A 16,753-nucleotide genomic window follows, 5' to 3' on the forward strand; every position below is an offset into this window, starting at 1 on the left:
ATTGCGGTGTCAACACGCCTTATTTCCAGTTCGGCAGGTATAAAAATCGCGCACCTAGCGCGATGCAGTTCCTTCAACAACATGAAGATGGCATGAGCGGGAGAGCTCTCCCTGCCGCATTTCTGCCTGCCGTGCAACTCGTTAAAAAGTCACGCGGAGAAGGAGATTGGTGGAGAAACCAATCGCAAAATGGGCATCTCCGACATCAGCCAATGCGGCGGCAGGGAAGCACAGGCCCCGCCCCAGTGAGGGCGGAAGCACCGCGCAGGCGTCAACCGTTGAGGTACGCCCGGCCCCGTTCCTTCATCTGCCCGCAGCCAAGATGGCGCCAGGCCCGTGCTCTGCCGCGGGAACAGGGGGCGGGGCCAGCGGGCTTTTCGGCGGGAAGCGAACATGGCGGCGGTTGCCATGGAGGTGGCCGGGCCGGAGAAGCTTCTGCAAGAGGAGAAGCCGCGGGGAGGCGCCGCCGCTTCTTCCTCCGCGGGGAGCGGCACTTATGAATTGCCCTGGTGAGAAAGAGAAATGAGACCCCCCCAAAAAAAGAGAGTTGCAGGAAGCCCCATAATGTGTAATAATGGCAGCTGGAGGGGAGTAGCAATGTCCGGGGCGGGGGGAGTTCAAACAGAAGAACATAAAGCTTTTTAGAAGGATATTACCTGGGGGACATAAAGATTGATTGATTGGAGGGAGTCAGGGACCATCGTTTGGGGGCTGTAAGGCTTGTTTTGGGGGAGCACATATATTTAGCTCTTGGGGGGCATATATTTGGCATGCAAGTAGCTGGAGGGGTATCGTTTTGGGGTGGCCATAGTGTGTGGGTCAGGGAGCATAAAACTGGTTGGAGCAACATTGCTGGGAGGAGGTTTGAATTATAGTTTTTTGGGGGGGTATAAAGTTCATAGAGTTGGAAGGAAGGGACCCCAGGGTCATCTAGTCCAACCCCTTGCAGTGTAGGGATCTCAAGTAAAGTTTTTGGTGTGCCCTGGCATGGGGTAACTTCTCCAAACTGCTTCACACATGAATGTGCACCCTGCTCAGAAATTGGGGGAGAGGGAGGAAGCTCCTTGTGAGATGGAGAAGGGATTTGTAGCGTTGTCAATGCGCATGGAGGCAAAGGAACGCGCTTGCGCTTTTGCAGGTGTATGCTTGCATGCCATGCTCGGAAGGCTTCCAGGAAAGCTATGGCATCCACCAGGCCATAGTCATTGCTATCCAAACAACTGATGCCCCGTGCTTTAATTCATACTAAGCTGAAAGCATTTCCCCTTTTAAGAAATCTTCGCTAAGCCTTCACTTTGAGACTTACTCCTCAGTTGGGTTTGTTTTCTTCTGGTCTTTTATACAAGGGAGAGGCTTAATGTGTCTCATGAAATTTTTTGACACAGGGTTGAAAAATACAGACCTGTAAAGCTGTCTGAAATTGTTGGGAATGAAGACACCATCAGCAGACTGGAGGTATGAGACAGCTTTGCTGTAACAAAGACCCTACTTTTGAGTTTCTGTGAGTGAGCTTACTCAGGAGTGTAGTTTAAGTCTGTCTTGTAAATAAACCCCCCAAAGCCTACAGAGGTTTTGCTTCCTGCCCCCCCCCAACCTGCTGGGTGCTGGCAGACAAGGGGACACCCCTACTCTAGCAATTAAGTTGTTTAAGAACATAAGACTTGCTAGATCAGGCCAATGGCCCATCATTCATTACATATCCATTTTTATCTATTTCCCAGTTACCTAGTCATCCTCTTTTCTCTCTCTCCCTCCCCAGGTCTTTGCGAGGGAAGGAAATGTCCCAAATATTATTATCGCAGTGAGTATCGATCAGATCAATGGAATGCCTTCTTGCAGATCTTCCCAATTGAAGATTTAATCTCAAACCCGAGGAAGGCTTAAAAATAGAGTCATTACGGACTATCCAACATGGGTCACATCCAGAGTAGACTCATTTAAATTAATGGACATGGCTAACTTAGGCTCATTAATTGCAATAGGTTTACTCCGAATAGAAGTTAGTTGGGTGAAGGCCACTGGCAGTTACAAAAACAGCTGCAATGAAGACAGGGTTGGTGTTGCTGTTCTGGGCCATAATGTACTGTTGCAAATACATACATACACACACACACACACATATATATATATATATATATATATATATATATATATATATATATATTTGCTTTCGTAGATTTTCACGGGTATAGGAATGCAGGTTTTGGTGTCTTCGGGTGTCTTCCCGTGTAAGAGTCGGGGTGTCTGTGCGACGTTTCGACGAGGTCTCACTCACTACATGAGCAAAGCCATCCAAACTATCGGAGGCCAACGTGATTTATGTAACAAGAAGCCGAAAGCACCAGCCTGAAGATGACGAGTGAGACCTCGTCGAAACGTCGCACAGACACCCCGACTCTTACACGGGAAGACACCCGAAGACACCAAAACCTGCATATATATATATATATATATATATATATATACACATACATATAATGTGTGTGTGTGTGTGTTATCCTGCCTGAGACCTTACAAGCCAGTTTACAACCAATCATGGTTTTGTGGCCTGGGTTCTGAGCATCTAAGAGTGGGGTGGGAGTTTTCTCTAAAGCAGCAGATAATCAGAATGCCCTCTGTGGACAGTATTGGACTACCTATCAGTATCTTGCATTCTGTTTTCATCTCTGTATGCTTAGATTACCTGTTAATCATCATCATCATCATAAGATAATCTGTTGATGCCCTTCTTTCTGCTGGAGGTGAAGCCTGTGATACCTAAGGGACAGTGGAAGATTATGGAATGCCCACCCTGGGGAGGCTAATAATTGTAATTTTATTATTTGTACCCTGTCCATCTGACTGGGTTGCCCCAGTCACTCTGGGAGGCTTTCAACAGATATAAGAACACAATAAAACTTCAGACATTAAAAACGTCCCTATGCAGAGCTGCCTTCAGATGTCTTCTAAAAGTTGTATAGTTATTTATCTCCTTGACATCTGATAGGAGGCTGTTCCACAGGGCATGTTACTAATTTTTAGGTGCTCTGCATTGTATTTGCCTCTGTATTTTACACGTCAGGAGCATCTTTATACTCCACTGACCCTTATTAGCTGGCTTCTTTTATTGTGATCTTTGTATTTTATTTTAAATGTGCAAACCAACCTGGGGACTTCTTTATATGAAAGGTGATGATATACAAATGTTTTAAATCTTGTAATTCCTAAAGGTCAGGTTGTTTTGAATATGAGTGTGAGAGAGAGAGAAAGAGTTGGCTAAATCTTTGGACAATCTTTCTTGTGTTGGAAGGGTCCTCCAGGAACTGGGAAAACCACCAGCATCCTCTGTCTGGCACGTGCCCTCCTGGGGCCTGCATTGAAAGAAGCTGTCCTGGAGCTGAATGCGTCAAATGACAGGCAAGTCCAAAAGGATTCCAGTGGGAATTGGGTCATGCCTGGCTTTGCCATGAAGCAACACAAAGTTGTTGGCAGATTCCAGAGGAAGTGCTGTCTCTGTGTCCTCGATCATTTCTGTGTGCTGTTGCTTTTGTTTTTGTTTTTTTAAGGCTCTGGTCCAGTGTGTATTTTTGTAATTCTGACATGATTTCCTCTCCTTCACCCTACACTGCTGCTTCCTCGAAGCCTTGCCCAAAGGTCTTTTGGATTTCTGAGTAAACCCCGCAGCAGGCTTTCGGGCCCTTGTCCACCTTGGCGGGCCTCCTTAGTTGAAAACAAATCTAAGGGTTGCGTCCACTGTTCCAGTTGTGCACGGACTTGTGCAACAGAACTTCTCTCCCCCTCCCCCAGTGCCCTCTTGATCTCTTTGGAGCCGTAGCTTTTCTGCACCAAAAACTGAAAGGAGATAGCATTTTTCTCATTTCTTTTTTTTAAAGAAAATATTTTCTCCCCCATAAAACTTGCTGTCTGTGACCCACAATTAAATAACAATTGGCCCTTCTTCTTCCAGAGGCATTGATGTTGTGAGGAACAAAATCAAGATGTTTGCTCAGCAGAAGGTGACGCTTCCAAAAGGCCGGCATAAAATCATCATATTGGATGAAGCTGACAGGTACACGAATCTTTCTTCTAAACCAGGTGTGAGGAACCTTTGGCACTCAGATGTTGCTGAACTGTGACTCCCGTCAGCCTGAGCAGGCCTGACCAGCAGGTGTTGTATTTCGGCGGCATCTGGAGGGCCAAAGATTGCCCACAAACCTCTGCACCACATTTGACTCTCTTTGCCCAAGTTCTCTTGTGTTTCAAGGGCTGCCTGCCTCTCCGAGTCATGAGAAAGATCAACGCCTCTTATCTCACAGTGCTGAAATAACTTGAGAGAACCATGCTGCCATTCCTCCCCTTCTCACACTGTTGTGTTGCTTGGCACCAACTTGCACTCTGCTGAAGCATCACAACATATTCTAGTTGAGGTTTCATCCCTGTTCAAGAGGCATTGCGGGGAACAGTAGCAGCAAACAGCATGCTCAAAGGGTTATTTACTTGTCATTATCTCACATCCCATATCCTAAGGGCAAGCTCATTCTCAGAGTGTTTATATGGCATGATCCGCACACAGGAGGGAGGTATCAGCAGGCTTGGGGAACCCCAGAGTTTCCAAAACGAGAGAGAGACCCTAACCAGGGGAAATCCCAAAACTTCTGGTGAGGTCTGAACATAGTAAGTGGCTTGAAATTCTGACTTACTGCCAGGGAACAGGCATTGTTTATGAGCTGGGTGTCTGGAGGAATGAAAGATTATACCATACCATAGAAGAGAACAGGAAAAGATTTTAGGGGAAGCTCCTGTGTTGCATAAACAATTTGAATTTCATTGCTACAATCTCTGATAGATACTGTAGATAGAAACTGCAATTAATCCAGAATACAGTTGCCAGACTGGTGACTGGGAACAGCTGCCAAGACCATATAACACCAGTCCTGAAAGACCTACATTGGCTCCTAGTACATTTCGAAGCACAATTCAAAGTGCTGGTGCTGACCTTTAAAGCCCTAAACAGCCTCGGGCCTGTTTATCTGAAGGAGCGTCCCCACCCCCACCATCCAGCCCAGACACTGAGATCCTGCTCTGAGGGCCTTCTGGTGGTTCCCTCCCTGCGAGAAGTGAAGTTACAGGGAATTAGGCAGAGGGCCTTCCCGGTAGTGGCACCCACCCTATGGAACACTCTACCATCAGATGTCAAAGAGCTAAACCATTACATGAGTTTCTGTACGCATCTGAAGGTGTATCAGGAACTTATTTATGTCTGATGTTTCGCTGTGTTCTGTTATAATCTAATGGAAGCTGTCCAGAGTGGCTAGGAAAACCCAGTCAGATGGGCAGGGTTCAAGTAATCTATTATTATTATCACCATTATTATTATTATTATTAATTACAAAACTGACACATTTTGGCAAGCTTTCGTGACTTATATTATCTTACGTTTCTCCCCACATCCCCAACTAGCATGACAGATGGAGCCCAGCAAGCCCTGAGACGGACGATGGAAATTTATTCCAAAACAACTCGCTTTGCTCTTGCTTGCAATGCTTCCGATAAAATCATAGGTAAGAGCTTTCAGCCACTCGGGGTAGGTGGCATAGATCTCTTTCAGTAGTTCACGCCACATGCTGCCTCCCCTCTTTTGTTTAGCTCTTCATAGTGTAGAAGCTAAGACAGAATCAGGAAGTTAGTTCACATCTCACCTTGGGTGTGAACTCACTCAGATACCTTAGGCAAACCACACACACTCTCTGCCTTGGCCCTCTTAACCTGCTATATGTGCATAATCATGTTGACCTGATCTGCGGATAGGGCTGGGAATTCGCCTTCATAAGTGCAGTGGCGGAGGACGGGGGGGTGCGGGCCACCCAGGTGTCATCACTGAGGGGGGTGACAAAATGACAAAAATATGAGTTTTAAAATAATAATTAATAATAATAATAATTGGGCTCACGAAACTTTTTAGTTCAGTCAACAAACATAACAAAACACGGCTGGCACTGGGTGCCACACCGTGGGGACCGGCACTTACCGCGGGGCCTGCAGCATGCCCAAACCATGCGTGTCTCCTGGGAGTGACATGGTGGCTTGGGCACCTGCAGGATCCCCGCTGCCTGAAACAGCAGCGTGGGACTTGCATCTGCCCTCCACCTCTCCCTCAATCGGCCTACAGCTGAGGGGGAGGCGACGGAGAGGCTCCTCGCAGTGTGTCCCACCCCCATGGGAGGCTTACCCTGCCCCTGGCTGCAGGACGCATGCGCCGCACCTGGCACCTGAGCGGCTAGTTACGCCGCTGCACAAGTGCCACTGTGACCAGTGGTTCCCGCAAAGCCTTTTCCCATGCACTTTGATCTCAGGCCACGTGGGCAAAAGAAAACAGGTCATCCAACAGCATTGTGATGTCAGGTGATCGACAGGTGGCTGGCTGTATCCCACCTGTTAAACTTGACCTGCCTGGGTAGGCAGGTAAGGATGGAGCCTCCTGGCCAGATTCTGTTCCCTACCACTGGTGTGGGTGAACCTGCAGTCTGGTTGTTTTAAGGAAGTTTCCTAGGCTCCTGAAAGGCAGGATCTCACCTGTCCTTTCTCCCTCTGTCTGTCCCCCACCAGAACCCATCCAGTCTCGCTGTGCGGTGCTCCGCTACACCAAGCTGACGGACGCTCAAATCCTTGCCAGGCTGATGAAAATTGTCGAGAAGGAGAACGTGCAATATACAGACGATGGGCTAGAAGCCATTATCTTCACGGCCCAGGGGGACATGAGGCAGGTGAGCAAGGAATCGAAACCATCCTTCCACAGCATTTCTGTTTCATGTTATTAACTAAGCAGTGTGGCTTTGCAGCTGTCAGTTTCCGAGGCCCCACGGTTCGAGGAAACCAAGCTCTGGCCGTAGCCGGAGGGAGCAGACATTCTGCAGAGAGCTTGTGGTCTCCGCTGCAGACAGGGTAGTGCAGCTGGGCTTGCGATGTTTCCAAAACCACAGAGAGAACTCCGTGTTACCAAAAAGCAACTGATCTAAACCTCTGTGACTTTTATGTCAGCCCCACTCTAAAGTGGGGGGTGCAATGGGGAACTCCAAGCCTCAGAATCCAAACTGCAGAGGTCCTTCCCAGGCCACATCCCCTGATGACACACGAGCTGCTGCACCCCACAAGTGGCTTCCTGAGCTCCTACATTTCCCCCGCCTTCCTTCCTTTGGCATCTCTTGGAGGGTGAGGAAAACGAGAGACCAGAGGCAGGCTGGCAGACAGGGAAGTTCAGTGAGCCAGTCGTGGAGTGCAGCAACCCTTGCTAGCTCCCTTGTCGGCCCACTCTCTTCCATCATTGGCAGCTTTCTGCATTTCCATGGACACAGAGTGGAAGCCAAGCCCTGTGTGCGCATGTGAGCGCGCGCACACACACACACACACACACACACTTTGGCCCCACCTACCACCTGTATGTGGACCCTGACCGCTTCTGCCAGGGGACTGGGACTTTATTTTTTTTTTTTATAAAATTTTTATTAGTTTTACAAAAGTTTTTATAACAAACAAACATAAAAGAAAAACAGACAAACAAACAAATATAATTTCAAAATGTCCTTTCATAGACTTCTTTCCTCGGACTTCCCCATACCTCCCCTTTCTGCATCCTCATGTCCAAATTTTATAGCAACTTATAAATGTTTTTTCCCATCCTAATTCATCATAGTCCTTTCTTAATCTGATCTTATATTACTGCAACCCTTTCTCTCTGTAAAATCTCGACATTCTAAGCTTCATCAAGTTTATAATAGTTCTTAAGATAAATCTTAAATTTCTTCCAATCTTCTTCCGCAGTCTCCTTTCCCTGGTCACGAATTCTGCTTGTCATTTCCGCCAATGTCATATAGTCAATCACTTTCATCTGCCATTCTTCCAAGGTGGGTAAATCTTGTGTCTTCCAATACTTTGCGATCAGTATTCTTGCTGCTGTTGTTGCATACATGAAAAAGGTTCTATCCTTTTTTGGCACCAATTGGCCGACAATGCCCAAGAGAAAGGCCTCTGGTTTCTTAAGGAAGGTATATTTAAATACCTTTTTCATTTCATTATATATCATCTCCCAGAAAGCCTTAATCTTCGGGCATGTCCACCAAAGATGATAAAAAGTACCTTCAGTTTCCTTACATTTCCAACATTTGTTATCAGGCAAATGGTAAATTTTTGCTAGCTTAACTGGGGTCATGTACCACCTATAGACCATTTTCATAACATTTTCCTTTAAAGCACTACATGCCGTAAATTTAATACCAGTGTTCCACAACCTTTCCCAGTCAGCAGACATAATATTATGACCAATATCCTGTGCCCACTTAATCATAACTGATTTAACTGTTTCGTCTTGTGTATTCCATTTCAACAGCAAGTTATACATTCTTGACAAATTCTTAGTATTGGGTTCTAACAATTCTGTCTCAAGTTTTGATTTTTCCACCTGGAAGCCAATTTTCCTGTCTTGTTTGAAAACCTCCATTATTTGATAATAGTGGAGCCAATCTTGTACTTTGGGTTTTAGTTTTTCATGGCTCTTTAATTTCAGTTTCTCTCCATCCTGTTCTAAGATCTCACAATACTTTGGCCATCCGACCTCCATATTAACTTTCTTGTGGGCCTTAGCCTCTAAGGGTGACAACCATCTAGGGGTTTTGTTTTCCAACAGATCTTTATATCTCATCCAAACATTAAACAACGCTTTCCTTACAATATGATTTTTAAAGGCACTATGCACTTTGATTTTGTCATACCATAGATATGCATGCCAGCCAAATGCATTATTGAAACCTTCTAAGTCCAAGATATCTGTATTCTCGAGGAGCATCCACTCTTTCAGCCAGCAGAATGCTGCTGCTTCATAGTACAATTTTAAGTCCGGCAGGGCAAATCCCCCTCTTTCTTTTGCATCTGTTAATATTTTATATTTTATTCTGGGCTTTTTGCCCTGCCAGACAAATTTCGCAATGTCTTTCTGCCACCTCTTGAAACAGTCCATCTTGTCAATAATCTGCAAAGTTTGAAATAAAAATAACATTCTAGGCAATACATTCATCTTAATCACTGCAATTCGGCCTAACATTGACAATCTCAAATTTGACCATATTTCTAGATCTTTTTTCATTTCTGACCAGCATTTTTCATAATTGTCCTTATACAGATTCAAGTTTTTAGATGTTAAATTAACCCCTAGATATTTCACCTTCTTAACCACCGTCAGACCTGTCTCTTCTTGAAACTTATTCTTTTCCATATCTGTTAGGTTTTTCCCTAAGACTTTAGTTTTTTGTTTATTCAATTTAAATCCGGCTACCTGCCCAAATTGTTGGATTATTTCCAACACTCTTTTTGTACTAGTGTTTGGCTCCTGCAAAGTCAATACAAGGTCATCTGCGAACGCTCTTAACTTATAGTGTTTAGTTCCGACCTGTACACCTTTAACTTGCTGGTCATCTCTAATCATGTTCAGCAACACCTCCAGGACCGAAATAAAAAGCAATGGGGAAATTGGGCACCCCTGTCGTGTTCCTTTTTCTATCTTAAGTTCCTCAGTTATTACATTGTTTACAATCAGCTTAGCTTTTTGTTCGGAATATATTGCACCCATACCATTCTCAAATCCTTGTCCTACCCCCATCCCATGAAGATTCTTTTTCATAAAACTCCACGAAATATTGTCAAAGGCTTTCTCCGCATCCACAAATATCAAAACTGCTTTAGTATTTATATTCACCTCTAACTTTTCCAAAATGTCTATTATGTTCCTAACATTGTCTGAGAGGTGTCTTTTTGGGAGAAAGCCTGCTTGGTCTCTGTGAATCTTCTCCATCAGTACTCTTTTAAATCTTTTTGCTAAAATGTCTGCAAAAATTTTGTAATCCACATTCAATAACGAAATTGGGCGGTAGTTCTTCAGTTGAGTCTTTTCAGTCTCTGTCTTTGGTATGAGTGAGATATATACTTCTTTCCACGATTCGGGTGCCTTTTTTCCCTCTAAGATCTCGTTACAAACTTCCTTTAACGGTTGTATTAGCCATTCCTTTAAAGATTTGTAATATCTGGAAGTCAGTCCGTCTGGCCCTGGAGATTTGCCCAATTGCATATCCTGAATGGCACCCTCTATCTCTTGTTCTGTTATTCTCTGGTTTAGCTCCACCTTGCTATGATGAGAGATTTTTTGTAATCCATATTTATTAAGGAATTTATCTATGTCCTCTTCATTTTGTAATCCTTGGGAATAGAGTTTTTTAAAATAACTCACAAAGCAATTTCTTATCTCGTTGGGTTTAGATATATTTTTTCCATCCACTTCTAGACTTGTGACTGTATTTAATTTCTGTCTTTTCTTAAGTTGCCATGCCAGAAGTTTACCACATTTGTCTGCCGACTCAAATGTCTTTTGTTTCATTTGCTTTATTTTCCATTCTATCTCTTGGTTCATCAATTCCATATATTGTGTTTGATACAACTTAATCTCCCTCAAAATCTCCTGGGACTTTGGTTTTGATCTTAATTTTTTCTCTCCTTCTTTTATCTTTTCCAAATTTTTTTCCTTTTTCTCATTCTGTTTTCTCTTCTTTATTGAGTTTTGTTGAATCAAAAATCCTCGCATCACAGCTTTACTTGCGTCCCAGATCACTCTTTTTTCCACATCGCCCTTTAGATTGATTTCAAAATAGTCCTTTAGAGTTTTTTGGGCCTTCATGTGGATCTCTCTATCTCGAAATAGGGTGTCATTCATTCTCCATCTAAACTGACCAGTTGTTGTAGATTTCATTTCCATCTTCACGGCGTTATGGTCGGAACAGGTTTTTGGGCAGATTTCTACCTTCTTAATCTTCGGAGCCATTCCACTAGTAACCCAGATTTGGTCGATTCTGGTCCAGGTCATCTTTGCATGGGAGAAAAAGGTTCCCTCTCTTTCAAGAGGGTTCCTTGTTCTCCAAATGTCTATTAAGTCCATATTTTCAGTCATTTCGAAGAAAGTCTTCGGGAGTCTCCCTTCTTTAGTAAGAGTCAGTCTTTGTGTCTTGTCCATGTTTGTAGAAACTACACCATTCATATCTCCCATAATTATCATATTGTATTCCAAATAATCCGTCAAAGTTTCATGGAGTTTTTTGAAAAATTCTGCTTTACCTTCATTTGGCGCATAGATCCCAATTATCAAAAATTTTTCTCCTTGTACCTGAATCTCCACCGCTAAATATCTTCCTTGTTCATCTTTAAACATCATTTTTGGAGCCCACTTCTCTTTTACATAAATCACAACTCCTCTTTTTTTAACTTTGTCCGACGAAATAAATTCTTGTCCCAATTTTTTATTCATAAGCAGTCTCCTGTGTGCTCTGGTTATATGGGTTTCCTGTAAGCAAATCAAGTCCAGTTGTTCTCTGTTCAAAATATGGAATATTTGTCGTCTCTTCAAAGGGCTGTTCATCCCATTACAATTCCAACTAAGGAATTGCAGGGCCATCTTGTTATTTTTCTGGTATTCCTCCAACAGCTCCCAGTTGTTGTTCCTCCTCTGTTGGTGGTGGAAGGTTCTGTCCAAACGAAAGGTTCAGGATGTCTATTACACTCCTTTGCTCAGCAATTGGGTCTACAGTTCCTTTCTGTAAGTCTTCCTGATTTCTTTGCAGGAACCTGTCTTTATCCTGTATCGTCTTTATTTTCACCTTCTTCCCTCTATAGTCAAAAGACAGTCCCTGTGGAAATTCCCACCTGAAGAGAATGGTGTTCTTCTTCAACAGGTAGACCAAATCCTTATAAGAAGCTCTCAAGTCCAAAATATGTTTAGGAATGTCTTTAAAGATCTGTATCGGTGAGTTCCCAATTTGTAAGGCCTTTTCAAAGTGCAGTCTTAGAATTTTGTCTCTTTCCTCCTTCGATCTCAAGGTAATCAGACAGTCTCTCGGCGCCTTTCTGTTCTGTCTTCTGCCCAGTCTAAATGCTGTTGTGATTTTAAATTCGTCTTCCTCTAGGTCTTCCCAGGAATCAGCAAACTCTTTCGTTAAAAAGTCCGTAAGATTGTCTCCTTCGTCCTCTGGAATTGATCGTAATTTCAAATTCCTTTCTTTTCTTTGTAGTTCCCACAATGCCAGAGTTGCGTCGTGGTCATAGACCTTCCTGGCAATCGGTTCTAATTTTTCCTGGGTCTCTCCAGCAATAGTTCTGGCTTCCTCCGCAATTTGTCGTGTGGCAGAATTTTCTTGCGTAAGCCTGTTTATAGATTCTGTATTCAGGTCAAGTCTTGTTGTTAAATCTGTCAATTTCTGTGAATTCTCTGTCAGTTTCTTGGTATTTTCTGCCGTCTGCTTTGTTAGATTCTCCAGAGACTGGTTTATCTTAAGAAGGGCTTGCGACACTGCATCCATGGAGACTGCTGTACCTTTTTCTTGTCCTGTTGTCACTGTAGGAGTTATGCCTGAGATCGAGCCTCTTTTCTTGTGTTGCTGTAGCTGTTGTTGATATTGCCTTGTCTTGGCTCTCGTGCTTATCTCGTCTGCTGGGCCACTCATATCCCAAGGTCGTTTCCCACGAGAGCCTTCTCCTAAAGGAAAATTCCACTGTCCCAAAGCGTAGCAACTTTTAATTTACCCTCTAGAGGGAGCAAATCAAAATGTCCGCAAACAAAGGCAAGGAGTATTTGAAAAGCAAATTTATCGGGAGGCTTCTATATGTATATTGCAACACTTTCCCATTAGATAAAGTCCCAGCCTTCCCTGATATATTGTGTCCACAAAGTCCCAAAACTTTGTATCAAATAAGCAATGAGACTTCCACTTTGTTACTTTCACAAGAGTCTAAAGTCAGTTCAGTGTTCCTTTGTTCTAATAGCAGTTTGTGCCAGGTTGAAGGCTGCAGAGAGTTCCCTTTCCTTTAAGTTGGTCATGCAGCTTATAAAGTCACTTATTCCTCCCCTCTGCCCTGCAAGCTAGAGGGGATAGTCAAAGTCCAAATGTCGGATTCAAGCAGTTAAAAACAATATCCCATACGGATGCAGCTCAGTAACTTTCGTTGCTTTAATTGTCATGCAGTCGGGGGAAGGCAGACTTCCTTAATTTTCGCCTTTCCCGTTTTCAGCCTAATTTCAGGTAGTTTTGGCACGAATAGAGGTTCAATCTTACTCACGGGTCTTTTTTGTCCAGATTGTTCAGGAAGGGAATCGGCGCTCTCCACTAATGGCGACGCGGCTTCACCCTGCGGGCTGGGTAGCGATTCTCAGCACCGCGCTCCCCGTTGTCGTTCCGGAGCCTTTAAAAAGGCTCTTTCTGCGGTAAAGGGGGGCGCTTCAGGTGCCCACCGAATCTCCTTGTTCACAGGCTCCGTTCCTGTGATTTTAGGGGTCCCCCGCTTGCCGTAGCGGGTCAGACCCGAACTCGCAGAGCCGTCCTCTCTCCGGAGCTCGGAGAGGGAGCAGCCATTAGCGCTGGCGCCGAACCGGAAGTCCAGGGGACTGGGACTTTAATGTTCCGTGAGCAATGGATGGCTCTTGCACAGGGTCACAAGCAACTTCAATCCAGCTATCCCATTCTGATTAGCAAATGGAGCCTGGGTGGAACCTGCAGCCAAACCTTTGCAGAAAGATCCAGAAGGCCTTGGTGGCCAAAACCCATGCTATAAAGAAGGGGAATCCATCAGGCCAACCCTCACATGAGCAGAGAGCTGGTGTATTGTGAAAAAAAGAAAAAGTCTGCTTGGCTTGACCCTGCACACAACTGCAGTTTGCTTTCAGGAGATCCAAACTTTATATACTTCAGGAACACACCAGCCTTTCGTTCTGCCAGACAAAAAGTACTGAATAACTTGGAAGATCTCCATCACTTAAGTTCATTTTTTAAAAACTCTCTTTTTGAAACAGGCACTGAACAACTTGCAGTCTACCCATTCTGGATTTGGCTTTGTCAACAGTGAGAACGTGTTCAAGGTCAGCAAAAGCGTTTTCTCCTTCTCTCTTTAGCCTGACCATATGCAGAGGAGAGTCTGCGGGGCTCCTGTATTTTTCAGGACCCGCATAGAAGAGAGGACAGGGTGTAGGTGGTCCTGTGGTTTTTCCAGGGCCAGAGAGACTTGTGCAGTTCAGAAGCTTGCTTCATGCATGGAATGCCTTCTTGCCCGGTTTGTTTATTCTCAAGACATTGAACCTCTCCGTTGGCTAGCTGGATTCTTCTTTCCACAGGTGTGTGATGAGCCCCACCCTTTGCTGGTGAAGGAGATGATTGGCCACTGCATCAGCGCCAATATCGATGAAGCATACAAGGTGAGTTCAAGGGAAGCGTTCAAGCTCTTGCCACCCCACCCTATGGATGCATCATATTCTGGGCAGCCATGACACAGAGCCAGTCGAGAGAGCAGTGGTCATGGATTGAGATCCCGCCTCTACTTTTGTGTTTGCACATTTGCTGATTATATTGCTTTTAATTTACAGTGGTACCTCGAGTTACAAACGCCTCAAGTTACAAACACTTCAGGTTACAAACTCCACTAACCTGGAAGAGTTACCTTGAGTTGAGAACTTTGCCCCAGGATGAGAACGGAAATTGTGTTCCGGCGGCGCAGTAACAGCAAGACGCCCCATTAGCGAAAACACGCCTCTAGTTTAGAACAGTTTCAGGTTAAGAACGGACCTCTGGAATGAATTAAGTTCGTAACTAGAGGTACCACTGTATATCGTCAAACTGCTGCTAAGAGATGAAGATAAATATGTTAGATATATGGGTGTTTTTTTTAACAATTTGTACTCCTTCCTGGTCCAGATCCTGTCCCACTTGTGGAGGCTTGGTTATTCTGCTGAAGACATCATCGGCAACATCTTCAGAGTGTGTAAAACCTACCAGATGGCTGAATATTTGAAGCTGGAGTTCATAAAGGTTGGTTCTGGGGGAGGGTTGTCAGTGTAAGCCGTAGCATTGAGATGTCCAGCCATCCGGCTGAGAGGGGAATCTGCTTAGCACTTGAATGCTTGTGTCTCAATTTCTCCACACAAGACATCATGGAAGGTGTGAACATAGTGGACAAAGAAGGCTTTCTCCCTCCTTCATAACACCAGAGAACTTGTGGGCATCCTGTGAAGCTGAACGATGGAAGACTGAGCATAGACCTGCGTTTTCCAAACCTGAGCCTCCTCTCCAGCTGTTTTTGGACTACAACTCCCATCATCCTTAGCTAGCAAGCCCAATGGTCAGGGATGATGGGAATTGTAGTCTGAAACAGCCGGAGACACAAGTTTGGGAAATGGTGGTATAGACAAAAGAAAGTACTTCATGCAGCATGAAGTTAAATGATGGAATTTTCTGCAACGAGAGGCAGTGGAGACAGCACCTTGGATGGCTTTATAAGACAAATTCATGGAAGATAAGGCAGTCAGGATGCCTCTGAATACCAGTTAATAGGAATTTCAGGTGGGGAGAGTGCTGCTTACCTCGGGTCCTGATTGTGGGTTTCCCATAGGTGTCTGGGTGGCCACCTTTAGAATAGGCTGCTGGTCGAGATCTTACATTCTTATCTGGGATAGCCTCTTCACACATGCACATGCAGAGACTTGCTTCTCTAAGTCTGTCCCCGCAGCAGACCATGCAAATACTCAGTGCAATCCTCTCTGAAATAAGTGGAATGAACATCTTGGATTTATATCACAAACAGTAAATGGAGCAGCTTGACCGAGATGCTCTTATTTGGCATCACTTAGTGCAGAGATGGGACGCGGGTGGCACTGTGGGTTGAACCACTGTACCGCTTGAGCTTGCCGATCAAAAGGTCGGCAGTTCAAATCCCCGTGGCGGGGTGAGCTCCCGTTACTCGGTCCCAGCTCCTGCCAACCTAGCAGTTTGAAAGCATGCAGTGCAAGTAGATAAATAGGTACTGCTCCAACGGGAAGGTAAACAGCGTTTCAGTGTGCTGCTCTGGTTTTGCCAGAAGCAGCTTAGTCATGCTGGCCACATGACCTGGAAAAACTGTCCGTGGAGTGGACAAACGCCAGCTCCCTCAGCCTGTAAAGTGAGATGAGTGCCACAACCCCAGAGTCATTCGCAAATGGACTTAATTGTCAGGGGTCCCTTACCTTTAGTGGAGAGATACAAAAGTTAATTAGGAAACCGAAGCTGCCTCCCTCCCCTCCTAGGTTCTGCTATGTCCACAAGGCATTTCCTCACACATTTATGTAAGATCTTTCCACCAGGAGAGCTAAAAGCATTTATTAAAAAAAATCCCTTAATGAATGTGGAAGTTCTCAGGAAGTCATGTCCTTTTACAGCTGCAAAAAAGGCCCTTGATCTTGAGGTCTTGGTTTAGGGATATGTGTGAGCCCAGAGGTACTCTTTCAACCATATTTCCTTGCATGTGTCTCAGAGTTCTGTGTTTTCTCTCAGCAGAGAAAAAAGGTAGACTAGCTGGATCTTAAATGTCTTTTTGTATGGTTAGGAAATCGGCTATACACACATGAAGATAGCGGAAGGAGTCAACTCACTCTTACAGATGGCAGGACTGCTAGCCCGGCTTTGTCAGAAGACCGTGGTTCCTACAGCAAGCTGAAGCCATGGATGAGAGATGGACCTTGTGAGGAGGGAAAACTGCAAGTGAACCAACCTGTTTGTGTAACAGGTGTGGGCATTTGGAGTTGCACTTGGCGATTTGGATACAGTTGTCAAAAATGTTTGTGTGAACACATGTGAGGTGTAGGGATTTTTTTTTTTTCACTTCAGACCGAAATAAAGTTTGATATAAACCTCTCATTTCGCTGTATTGATTACCACAATCAGTA

The 16,753-nt window shown here is 44.6% G+C and overlaps 1 protein-coding gene across 1 annotated transcript; it reads left to right on the forward strand.

The window, feature by feature from the left end:
- Window positions 1-350: 350 nt before the first annotated feature.
- RFC2 (replication factor C subunit 2) lies at window positions 351-16,720 on the forward strand. The gene is made up of 11 exons (XM_082201298.1): window positions 351-509; window positions 1,386-1,455; window positions 1,760-1,801; window positions 3,290-3,396; window positions 3,947-4,048; window positions 5,440-5,540; window positions 6,586-6,743; window positions 13,856-13,921; window positions 14,174-14,254; window positions 14,751-14,864; window positions 16,414-16,720. Exons 1-11 carry the CDS (start codon window positions 394-396, stop codon window positions 16,522-16,524), a joined length of 1,068 nt encoding a protein of 355 aa, XP_082057424.1. The 5' UTR covers window positions 351-393; the 3' UTR covers window positions 16,525-16,720.
- Window positions 16,721-16,753: the final 33 nt, after the last annotated feature.

Source organism: Podarcis vaucheri, assembly GCF_965113315.1.
Source record: "Podarcis vaucheri genome assembly, chromosome: 15".
NCBI lineage: Eukaryota > Metazoa > Chordata > Lepidosauria > Squamata > Lacertidae > Podarcis > Podarcis vaucheri.